At 36.8% G+C, this 11,769-nt stretch overlaps 1 protein-coding gene across 2 annotated transcripts; it reads right to left on the reverse strand.

The window, feature by feature from the left end:
• Positions 1-280: 280 nt before the first annotated feature.
• cd2bp2 (CD2 (cytoplasmic tail) binding protein 2) lies at positions 281-9,354 on the reverse strand. 2 transcript variants are annotated; one of them, XM_030140927.1, is made up of 7 exons: positions 9,270-9,354; positions 8,881-8,959; positions 7,448-7,577; positions 5,923-6,080; positions 4,654-5,254; positions 4,477-4,562; positions 281-514 (listed from the first exon to the last, which is right to left on the reverse strand). In XM_030140927.1, the coding sequence occupies exons 2-7, from the start codon at positions 8,953-8,955 to the stop codon at positions 404-406; spliced, it is 1,161 nt and encodes a 386-aa protein (XP_029996787.1). In that variant the 5' UTR covers positions 8,956-8,959; positions 9,270-9,354; the 3' UTR covers positions 281-403. The 2 variants fall into 2 exon arrangements, with proteins under 2 accessions (XP_029996787.1, XP_029996786.1); XM_030140926.1 differs by having other exon boundaries at positions 9,239-9,320.
• Positions 9,355-11,769: the final 2,415 nt, after the last annotated feature.

Here is an 11,769-nt window from a genome sequence, read left to right on the forward strand (position 1 = left end):
TTAAAATATTTGTTAGAAAACTAATTAAGTTAAATTTCATAGGGTAATTCAAACAGTTCCATTATTTATTGCATTTCAAAGTGAGAAATAATCTAAACATCAATTTGCTTGAACTCATGTATGACATTGTCAACGTACGGGATTAAAACGCTGTGTGAAACATGCTGAAAAATGTCAAATTTAATTTCATTAAAAAAATATTAACTTTGTTTGAGGCAAGCAATGCACATCAGAAAAAACACCTCCTAGAAAAAAAAAAAAAAACACCAGGTGGCAACACTATTTACGCAAATGATTTATTTTAAAACAATGTACAGAAAACAGATGCTCTGTTAAATGTTGATTTCACATAGAGGCAGACAGTGATTGTAATGGTAGAGGTTCATCTGATGCTGCAGACAAATCACGTATAGAGCTCAAAATCCAGTCTCTTGGAGTTGTAGAACTGAGATCCCTCCTGGTCGACCCTCCGGCAGTAAACACCGCTGCTGAAATAACCTTCATCCACCCAATCCTGCAAAACAGACAATAAGAAGCTTAAAGCCCACCTGGAGGGATTGTGCTTAAAGGTCGTACCTGCGTAAAACTCAATAATCTAGTGAACGTAACAAGATTTACTGATGGGGTTGCAGATAGGCAGATTTGCAAGTGAAAAACATATAGTGCAGTGTTTTTCAACACTGGGGTCGGGACCCCACGTGGGGTCACCTGAAATTTCTAGTAATTGATAAAAAAAAATAAATAAATAAAACCTTACTAATAAAAATATATGGTGAGTTGAGAGAGACAATAAGAATACATAAAAGACATGACAAACTGTGAGTCTGAAACTGCAGCGCTGTGGTTCTGTTTATGTGTCAAATGTTCATTGTGGTCAGTTTCAGATGCTGCAGCTCTTTTATAATTCATAGTTTGAGTTCTTGTTTGTTCAGTATTAATTGTCAGCCTTGTAAATCCAAGCTGGACTGACTGTACATATCCTGACCAAGGAAAATCAAATTCTCACTTTGTGCAGTAATCTACACCTGGCTTTACTGCCTCCATCCGTAGCAATATACATTATATAGACTAAATGATGTCTAAAATTAACATTTATTTGCAAAATAGTATAGCGAACTATTACATGATCAAAACCAAATTAGTTTTAGCAAAAAAAAAAAAAGTCTGGGGTTGCCAGAAATTTGTGATGTTAAAATGGGGTCATGAACCAAAAAAGGTTGGAAACCACTGATATAGTGTATTCGATAACTGTACCATTTAATGTCAGCATGAGGACAGAATTATACTAACCAACAATAAAACACTTAACTGTGTCCCCTTTTAAAAATAAAATCGTTCCAATATCCCTGTATGTCTGTGTCATGTTCTTTCAAGAATCAATCCCCAGTTGAATTTGTGAGGTTGTCAGGTTCTGTTTTATGTCCCAGTCCTGTGGTCTGAATGCACATCAATCTAACAATAGAAGTGGGCGGGACTTTCACTGGAGGAGAACTGAATTCATTCAAAGTCCACTTCTATCAGTGATTAATAGTAATTATATTGATACCTCTAACTATTTACATGTTATAAGCCATCAAAATATGGACCATCCTACTATATAATACACATTCTGTGTCCCATCAATGTTGCAGCACAGGAGGGCGTTTGTACGGGTTTTCCTCAGCCTTCACAGGCCCGATCGCCGCGAAACTCGCCAAATGAATAGAAACATTACCTGACTATCTACAAGGCACAATTTTATGTCCGTATTCAAATGTTGTGAGGAATGCTGGGCGATTTGAGCCTCTCTCTACTTTGAATTGTTCATCCCTGCCGCCATACTCCATTGTCAGAAGTGGTTACGCTGCCGTTCATGAAATTTCTACTGCTAGCAGACGATGCTAAAATGTGAAGGCTGCATTTACAATAATGAATAGGCACTTTTCGCACACAATGGCACCACAGGTACGATGCTGCTAGTTATAAGTAAAGGCACATTAAAAAAAATCATCAAAAATTTAAAGAAATCTAAATTTCTCAAAACTGTGAACAAACATTGCAGACATTGTCCCATGGAAGATACACATAAAATTTCAAATAAATCCAGTAGTTTCGTCGGAGAAGATGCTTGAAGAAATTGCCAATGCCGGACGCAGCGCTTTCACAATATCTCATAGCAAATAATTCACATACAAAGAAATAAAATCTCCAATTTTACCACTTAAACATTTACAATTAACTGCATTAATGAGGGTAAGATGTTTCAGTTTTATACGAATATTAATCCTACTGTGCTTTCAGTATATATTGCATTTACATCTTAATCATCACGTCTGTGTGAAACTTTTGCACCAAACGGAGCCTTATTGTAAAACAGCTGATTCAGTGTCACCTACAAACCAGAGCGCTCTGTGTCATTAGCAGCGTTTACATGGACTCTTAATATCCGACAAATCGTCAGAATAGCAGCCAAATTAGCATAAAAATGTCTTGGTTGTCAACTGAAATCGGAAAGGACTGGTCTGACTGACAGTGATTTTCAGTTCAGTTCATAGGTGATAAATTTAGCTCCTAATAACCATGGCAACCCTTAATCCAAGTGTTTTTCTCTGGGGAGGGAGGTTACATCCAGTTTCCAGGAGACACAAACACAGAGGAAGCAAAACAAACCTGGTCTGATGTTACCTTACTGTAAAAGACGTAAAAGTCAAACGTTTAGCAACAAGTGTTTTAACAGATGAACAATGTCAAAGTCCATTTGTTCATCAAATTATTGGCAAAAATTAAAAATCTACTTTAACTAACCAGAACTACTGGACTTACCTCTCACTGTCTTCTGCACATAACTAGGTATGAATGTGTGACAGGGTGTGTGTGTGTGTGTTTTTTTTTTACTTTTTGTTTTGTTTTACTATTTAATACTATTTAAATATTTTATATTGTATAGTTCCTTTTTTTACTCAAGTATCATCTCTATAAAACACATCAGAATTTCGTTGTGTTTACAATGACAATAAAAGGAATCTTGAATCTCAAATCTGAAAGAGCTGAATGAATTCAAATTATTACATTTTGTCTGTTAAGTTGCTCTGCAGCAGATTAGATGCTTTACAACAGGAAGAAACACCACAAGAGCCACCAGAAGACAGCTTCTCCCCTCAGCTACCACTAAATTTAAAAGTGGTCCTGTTTAGCGATGTTAGCTTAGGGTCACTGATTTTATTTTTCCACTGACAGCAGAAGAGTCCAGTATTTTTTTGCGTCGTGGTTTAGTGGAAAAATACTGAATGCTTTTCTCTGTCATTGTGTCCCAATGCCTTGATTCCCACTGTTCAGAGTCATTTCTCACTGGGGGTTTGCAAAGTTAGCGATAATTGGTTCCTAATTTCAATATAAATTGTCGGGTTGGAATGGATGGACCTGAGTCGACTAATGTTACTTTTAGGGATGTCCCAATCTGATCTACAGATTGATATCGGCTGCCGATCTGGCATTTTTTAGAAGATCGGATTTAGTCACAAGATCGGGCCGATCCAGACCTGGTTCTGGGGAGGGGGGTAAACACACATCCTGTTCCCTCAAATTAAAGTTTCCGAAGGTAGGGAAGAGGAAAATTAGCTGCACAACAGAGGGAGGCTTAGAGGAATTAGTAAAACGTCTATAGGTTTCACTTTCACTTTAAGGTCCGGTAGTGATGCACGAGTAATGTTTCTTTCAACGTGTGGGGCTTTTGTGGAATTATTTGACCCGTCCCAACCCGCCCCGCAAATATACTGACATTCTTTTGACCCGTCCCAACCCGACCTGCGAGTAGCCCGCCAATGTGCAACGTACAGCGCAGAATGCACCCCCATATAATACCTGGACAGAGCTATCCATAGACCTGCTACAGCAGTGGCAAACATACGGCCTGTGGGCCAAAACTGGCCCGCCAAAGGTTCTAATTTGTCCCACAGTATGAATTTGGAAAGTGCAAAAATTATACCAAAGTTATTAGGAGTCAAAGGTGTCGTAGTTGTTTTAGTTCAGCTTCCACATTCAGCTCAATTGGGATCTCAAGCAAAATAATAGCATAATAACCTATAAATAATGACTCCAAATTTAAATTAAAATCTTATTGTAAAAAGTCAGTATCGGATCGGTATCGGCAAAACTAATCCGAAAAAAATTGGATCGAAAGCAAAAAAAATCCACATTGGGACATCACTAGTTACTTTCTTTGCAGCTCGGACATTGAAACACAACACAGCCTACATGTTTACGGCAACATAACTTACGACCTACTGTATCCAATTTAATACCTTTTAAGGACTTTTTTAAAGTATTAAGTGCAGATTTGTAAATTCAAGACTTTTAAGACTTTTTAAGACCCAGCGGGAACCTTGCAAAGAGATCTAACCAGATTCACTATGTTGAGCTGGTTTTTCTGATCAGATCAGTTTGTAGAACTATTGTTAGTGTAACTGAGGCTTATGTAGACTTTCTGTGCAAATATACCTGCATCTGCTGGCTGGTAAAGGGACCGTAGATCTCTGAATTGTCCTTATTTTCCCATTTGTATTCCCACATGACTTCATCACTCACTGAGGAAACAAAACATTGGATTAAACAAAACGAAATATTCTGCGATACTGAAGACAAAATCAGAGCAGAAGTGAGTAAACACTCAATAACCTCTTGTGTTTTGCTCCTCCTTGGCGTCCTCCGATCTGCTGCTGTGTTTCTCATCAAATTCATCTGCAAACATGTCCAGTTCATCTTCCTCCTCCTCCTCGTCATCACCAGCCCTGGTTGTTCGTCCCACAGCTGGTTTCTTGCTGCTCATGCTCTTCAACAAATAAGCCAGTTTTTCGTACGTTTGCTGATAGATTTCAAACATCCCAGACGCGACCAGTCTGTCAGCGAGGGCCGTGAGCCTCTCCAGTTTTTCTGTGTCCCTTTTGGCGTCCTCTGTGGGTTCACTCTCCTCCCTCAGCTTCCCCCGTTTCCTCCCTCCGAGCCCCCCGAGCCGACGCAGCGCTGCCGTGACCGTCTCTCCGGGCTGCAGCAGTTCAAGCACAGCCTCAGTGAGCTGGTGTTGTGTGAAGGATGCCAGTGGGTCCTCGGCAGGCTCCGCCTCCTCTTCCTCCTCCTCCTCTTCATCTTTCTCTTGCTTTGCCTGTTGTTCTTCTCTCTGCTTTTCTTCCTCGGCCTCATCTTCATCACCTGCTCTACGTTTCCGTTTGGCTCCCAGACCTTTCTTCTTTTGTTTGAAAGGCTGCTCTTTTATTTTAACCTGAAAGAAAATCACATCAAATCACTCCCTATTCTTTTGACATTTTTTCAAGTAAATGCGGGGTTCGTACACATTTTCCAAGGTCAAATTCGAGCACTTTTCAAGCACCTTTAAGGATCATTTGCAAATTTTTCTTCTTATCGCTGGGGTAAAACACATATCTACAGAAATACATATATTCATGATAATTTTTTTCACCTTTTTGTCACAATGATGTACATTGTATTATCCTATAAACACCTAAAATTATGTTTTATTATAGCAAAAAGTTTAGAAATTGAGAGAGAATACAAAGTTTTATCTCAAAAAAAAAAAGGGACGCCACTTGGCGTTCTTCAAACACACTCTCATTGAGTCCAAGATTAAGATAAAAATGTACGTAGAGTTGATCTGAGAACACCTGGTAATCTTCTTTTTTGACATAAAGTTTTATTTTCAAAATGTATCACCTCTCTGTAAGTAGCTTTGGCTTGGGATCTAACCCGGCGGAGTTAATATTAAAAACAAATAAATAAATCACATCAGAGTTACAATTGCAGCATTTTCGAGTTCTTAAACTAAAATGCAAGCACTTTCCAGACCTCGGAAACACAATATTAAAATTCAAGCATTTTCAAGGATTTGAAGCACCCGTACGAACCCTGTAAATGTCTTTAAATTGTAAATACCCAGTCAATGTTGTCGAGCCAGTTGTCTCTGATCTGTTGTTCCTTTTTGATGAAATAGTTTCCTTCAGAGTCGAAGTGTCCTTCCTCCATCTCCTCTTTCAGGTTAAAGGGTGTGATAGAAACTCCCTCATCATAGTCGATTGTTGCACCTTCTTGACCTAAACACAAAATTAGCACAGACTTACCGGACTGTTGGTACAAATCTATGAAAAATAAAACATAATACAGTGGTACCTTGACATCTGAGTTTAACTCGTTCCATGACTGAGCTTGTAACTCAGTTTGCACATATATCAAATTAATGTTCCCCATTGAAATTAACTGAAATGCCATTAATCCGTTCCAGCACAATAAGTCGAAATACGTCGAGATAATATCTAGTGTGTCTAAAACTTATTTCTAACCTATAAACTGCTTTGAACCTATGTGTAACTTATATTGAACTTATCTCCAACTCATATTGACATATCTGACATGTTCTGGACGCCATCTTTTCACCTCTTCCAGACATAAAGCATTTCAGCACCTCCCCTCTGGACAGCAACAGCAGGAGATAATACTTGTAATACCTAATATCATCATAATCTTCAAATTTAGAAATACATAAAAAAAAAAATAATAATAAAAATAAAATAAAATAAATTTAAATTAAATACTCATTATTAATTTCCCAAAGCCATAGGGACCCACAGCAGAGGGATGAAAGACCCTCATGTGTCTCTGGAGCCTGGTAGGATATATAAACATGAGGTTGACAGGAGGAACCCGTCAGTTCTCCTCAAGACGCCGTGGTGAGCAGAGAGATGGACGATCCACCACCAGAATACTGACTAAATTTCCTCCATCATCTGTCTTTTTATTGGCTATAACAACTAGCAGCGGCGTATCTGAAGCTTGCCCGTAAATCGCATTTTGACTCGCAACTCAAAGCAAAAAACTGACCAAGTGACTGCTTGTAACCTGGAAAACTCACAAGTTGGTGCACTCAAGTCAAGGTACCACTGTATATGTATAAAAAAATACAAGCCACTTCATAAAAATAAACTATAATTAAACAAGTCAGCTAAATTGTTTTTCACTGTTTTGTCTTTGTTTTTCAGTTCTTCGTAACATCTAGGCAGCAACAGAGTAAACACTGGCATAATAAAGTGGAGTAAATATTTATCTGTGGTACCGTGATGGTTGGACACATGCCACAAAAGCACAATGTCTGGGACTCAAATGAACAGTGGACTAGTGAACTCAACCAACCTGTTTGTTTTTTTCTGTCCTGTTTACACTGTTGCACTACACAGTTATAAAAAGAACATAAAATAGCCTACAAAACATTCTTAAAATGATCTGAAATTATTGACCTCATGACCACTGACCTGCTGAGAAAATGAACCATCATTTTAGGTCTCAACCCTGATGACAAGAGGTCTTTCAACTGCAGACAGAGCACCACAGGATCTAAGCCTTAAAGACATGGTAGGTGCAAAAAACAATAACGCCCCACATAAGTCAACTCCCCAGCCAGTCGTACCTTCCACGTCATCACTGGCCAGAATATCATATTTGCTGCTGTTTGTCTCTTCTCCGTCATCCTCTTCATCGCTATCAAGAGAGTGTTTACCCTTGAACCTGGAGCCTGGTCCGCTCACTGCCTCACAACTCTATGAAAAACAGTGAAAGACAGAAAATTACATTAATAATAAGACATGAGGCCTCATTCTTATATTTTTTCGATGATTAAGTTCCTTGTCCTAACACTATTGTTCATGCTGCTCAAGTGTTTACCCAAGTAATCTGTACCAAAGTCTTCACAGCAGAAATCCCACTTTAGTTAAAAAAAAAAGAGCTACTATCCAGAGCAAGTGTCACAAGCTTATTAATCACTGCAATATCTTGTCATGAATTAGGTTGACTGACTTAAATTGGTCATTGAAATTCACAATAGTCTGCCTGTATGTCATATTCACATATAACTGTACAGTATAACTGAATTTGTAAAGCTCTGAACCAGTCTGAATAAGTGACTGATGAAGCTTAAGATTGTCTTTTTTTATAATCACTGATGACAAGGGGTGTTAGAAAATATCGGTTCTGCAATATATTGCGATATTTCATTTTACAACACTGTATCAATATTAAAAAGTACTGTATCGATATTTTTAGGTATTTATTCAAATGCAGATATTGTGGAGGTTTATTTTTGGTTTTCTTCATGGTTTATATCCTATTTATTATTATTTAAAAATGTTTTATTCAATAATGGTTATTTGAATCATCCTAACAGCACTTTTTACTGTCTGAGAGGCAGATGGTAGTTCCTTTGTTGGAACTGAACTAAAATACTGTTCTGATGTTAGTTCTGAACTAATAGAACATGAACATTTGAACAGGATCTTAAACTGCAATGTCTGTAAAACATCATTTCAGTTTGAACACAGGAACATTTTATGATATAACATTAGATCCTGTTGGGATCAAATAAAAATGTGTTTAGTATTTGTGCAGATTTCTGGTGTAATTCAATTCTTCCAGGAAATAATCATTTAAAAAAAAAAAAAAGAAACAAACAAAAACATTGCCTTTTTAACAGTATCATGATACATCGTGATATATCGTATCGTGATCCTAGTATTGTGATTTGTATGGTATCGCCAGATTGTTGCCAATACACAGCCCTACTGATGACAGTATGTAATATGTATTCTATTAGTATGTTATTAATAACTACAGAAGCTTACTAAAACAGTTATCTGTGCAGCAAAATGACAGGAACATGAACATGTAATTCAAATTAAGTGTTTTCAGAAATAACTCTGATATATTTCAGTAAGTGTTTGACTTTGGGGTTAATAAATAACATGGATTTAACTGACTAGTAATTTGTGCATAGCTGCAGAGCATAAAGCATGAACACAGCCCCTCTTCTTAGTAAACAGTTCTAATGTGGTGAAGAGTCAGTTTTACCTTTTTGTTTGGGAGGTCATCTTCCAGTTCAAACTCCCCGTTCCCGTCCTCAAACGTTACTTTTCTTTTTGACATGTCGCTAAAATAAACCATAAAGACAGATATTTTACCTTCTAAACACCACTAATTGTCAGCTGTAGCGTTAGGGCTTCCTCCCAAACACCTAAATAGAACTGCTTGTACTGTTTTGAATTTTACTACAGACATCATGTTAGCTTAGTTGCTAAAAATGTTAGCACAAAGCATGCAGGATAAGAGAAGCATTTAACGACCACTTTCAAAATACTAAATACAGGTACGGTTGAGTTACATCATCTGCACGAATACAATTTTATACACTACCCGACTGAAAACATACATGTAGAGGTGTAAAAGCTCCAAAAAAAAACCTGCTGATAATTCAAAATACGTTTGCTTTCGTTTCTTCTTCGACGGATTTTTCTTCTTCGTGTCTTTACTGCCCCCGTTTAGCGGTTGGAAAACAACAACCTGTCTATTTGGCGCCACCTCGTGTGGACTGTGGTACTGCAAATTATACCCTGGCCACTAACATTGTTGGAATGCTTTATATTCTATTAAAATAATGTAGAATCAGTCAGTGAAACGATCTGAACTGTTTATCCGGGATTTCAGCATTTTGATATTGTTGATTGTTATTCTTTATTATCATGTAATTACATTAGATTGTATATCTTGCGATGGGAAATTTTGAGTAGGCATTTTCATAAGTTTATTTCTTATAAAATTAATTAATTGATCCATATCATTAATCTAAATAATTATTAGGCACATTAATTCAATCCACTAACTCAAGTGAATTATTACAAATTCTATATTATAGTTTAGGGACTGAATGAAGGAATATGTTTTTATTGCATGTGTGTGTTTTATAGTGTTTATTCAGACATGAGGCCGTCAGGATCCTATTATTCTAAGTGTGTATAGTACCTTAGATATGCCTCTGTATAATATATTTAATGTTGTGCCAAATTACAGATGGAAACCAGCAAAAAATAATACAATCAACTAGATGAAATAGATAAAACCAAGGACACAAAATATAATGTTTACGGTTTTTTGTAACCTTGAAATCCCATGTGATTGATGTTAGTAAAGTGCAGAGTTGTCTCCAACTGTAAGGCATTAACAAATTTAGATCTACTGATCCTGTAGTGTCCATCTTGTGATGTTGGATGAGAACCACATTATTAATTAAGGTATCTGACAAATTAAATTGCTAACAGATTTTGATTGATGGATAGAAATAAAAGAAAAATTCTAAGTTGATTCTATCATTTTTAACTGTATTTTGAATATGACACCTGTAGCATTTACAGTTTCCAAATACTATTGTCAGTCTGTTACTTACAGGGTGGGGAAGCAAAATTTACACTGAACATTTAGTTGTTTTTTCTCAGCAGGCACTACGTCAATTGTTTTGAAACCAAACATATACTGATGTCATAATCATACCTAACACTATTATCCATACCTTTTCAGAAACTTTTGCCCATATGAGTAATCAGGAAAGCAAACGTCAAAGAGTGTGTGATTTGCTGAATGCACTCGTCACACCAAAGGAGATTTCAAAAACAGTTGGAGTGTCCATAAAGACTGTTTATAATGGAAAGAAGAGAATGACTATGAACAAAACTATTACCAGAAAGTCTGGAAGATACTATTAAAGAAGAATGGGAGAAGTTGTCACCCCAATATTTGAGGAACACTTGCACAAGTTTCAGGAAGCGTGTGAAGGCAGTTATTGAGAAAGAAGGAGGACACATAGAATAAAAACATTTTCTATTATGGACATTTTCTTGTGGCAAATAAATTCTCATGACTTTCAATAAACTAATTGGTCATACACTGTCTTTCAATCCCTGCCTCAAAATATTGTAAATTTTGCTTCCCCACCCTGTATATGAACACAGACACATACTGTTCCTACTGTTCATTACTTCACTGATTACTTTTAAATGATTACATCACTATATAATGATATCTTGTCTGAGAGGAAAGTTGTTTTTACTTTATAAATTGTTGTATATAGCACTGAGAATTTAAAGTGGCTAACTTAATGTTAACTAGAAAAGCACTCGGAGAGCACAAACCTCCACCAAGGCAGATCTGCCCCCCCACCCCCCACCCCCCGATCACCACCAAAATTTAATCATTTGTTCCTTGTGCATGTGTGTGCATCAACATTTCCTGAAATTTTCATCCAAATCCATCCATAACTTTTTGAGTTATCTTGCACACGGACAAACAGACAAACCAACACCAGCAAAAACATAACCTCCTTGGCAGAGGTAATTATGACTCTCTCTCTCTCTCTCTCTCTCTCTCTCTCTCTCTCTCTCTCTCTATATATATATATATATATATATATATATATATATATATATATATATATATATATATATATATATAGACATATTTCACGATAAATAGTAAAAATAATATTGACAAGCAGATTAAGAAAAGTAAGTGCAAGTTATGGAGTCGGCCTCAAGAATTTTCAGTTTGGACTTAAAAGCGCAGTATAATAATCAATATATTCTATTGTATTTTCATATTTATAGCTGTCCACTGATGCACTGCACAGTTTGTTAGAAGTATGGACAGTTATTCTTAAAGCTATACATTGAAAAGTCTCCCAAGTGAACTGACTGAGACTGGAGACATGTTTGGGATGTAAACTATTCAAGGTCTGTACAGTACATCTTTAAACCTGTGACTTTGAAATTCCTTGAGGTTCATGGGGATAAAAGGATAAGTGGCTGTCGTAAATAGCTGCAACAAACAAAGAAACGCAGTGACACATTCTTAAGAGATTGTATGTCTGTCAGAAACCACAGGGGTATGGACGACATGTCTTTGAAGTTACAG

This window comes from Sphaeramia orbicularis, chromosome 8 (assembly GCF_902148855.1).
Source record: "Sphaeramia orbicularis chromosome 8, fSphaOr1.1, whole genome shotgun sequence".
Taxonomy (NCBI): domain Eukaryota; kingdom Metazoa; phylum Chordata; class Actinopteri; order Kurtiformes; family Apogonidae; genus Sphaeramia; species Sphaeramia orbicularis.

Excerpts from the sequence above, each read along its gene's own strand:
- cd2bp2 (XM_030140927.1), bottom strand. The coding sequence starts at position 8,955 with ATGTCAAAAAGAAAAGTAACGTTTGAGGACGGGAACGGGGAGTTTGAA. Across the intron at positions 7,578-8,880 it reads ATGACCTCCCAAACAAAAAG|AGTTGTGAGGCAGTGAGCGG; the intron begins GTAAAACTGACT and ends TGTTTTTCATAG. Across the intron at positions 5,255-5,922 it reads GGCTCGACAACATTGACTGG|GTTAAAATAAAAGAGCAGCC; the intron begins GTATTTACAATT and ends ATTTTCTTTCAG.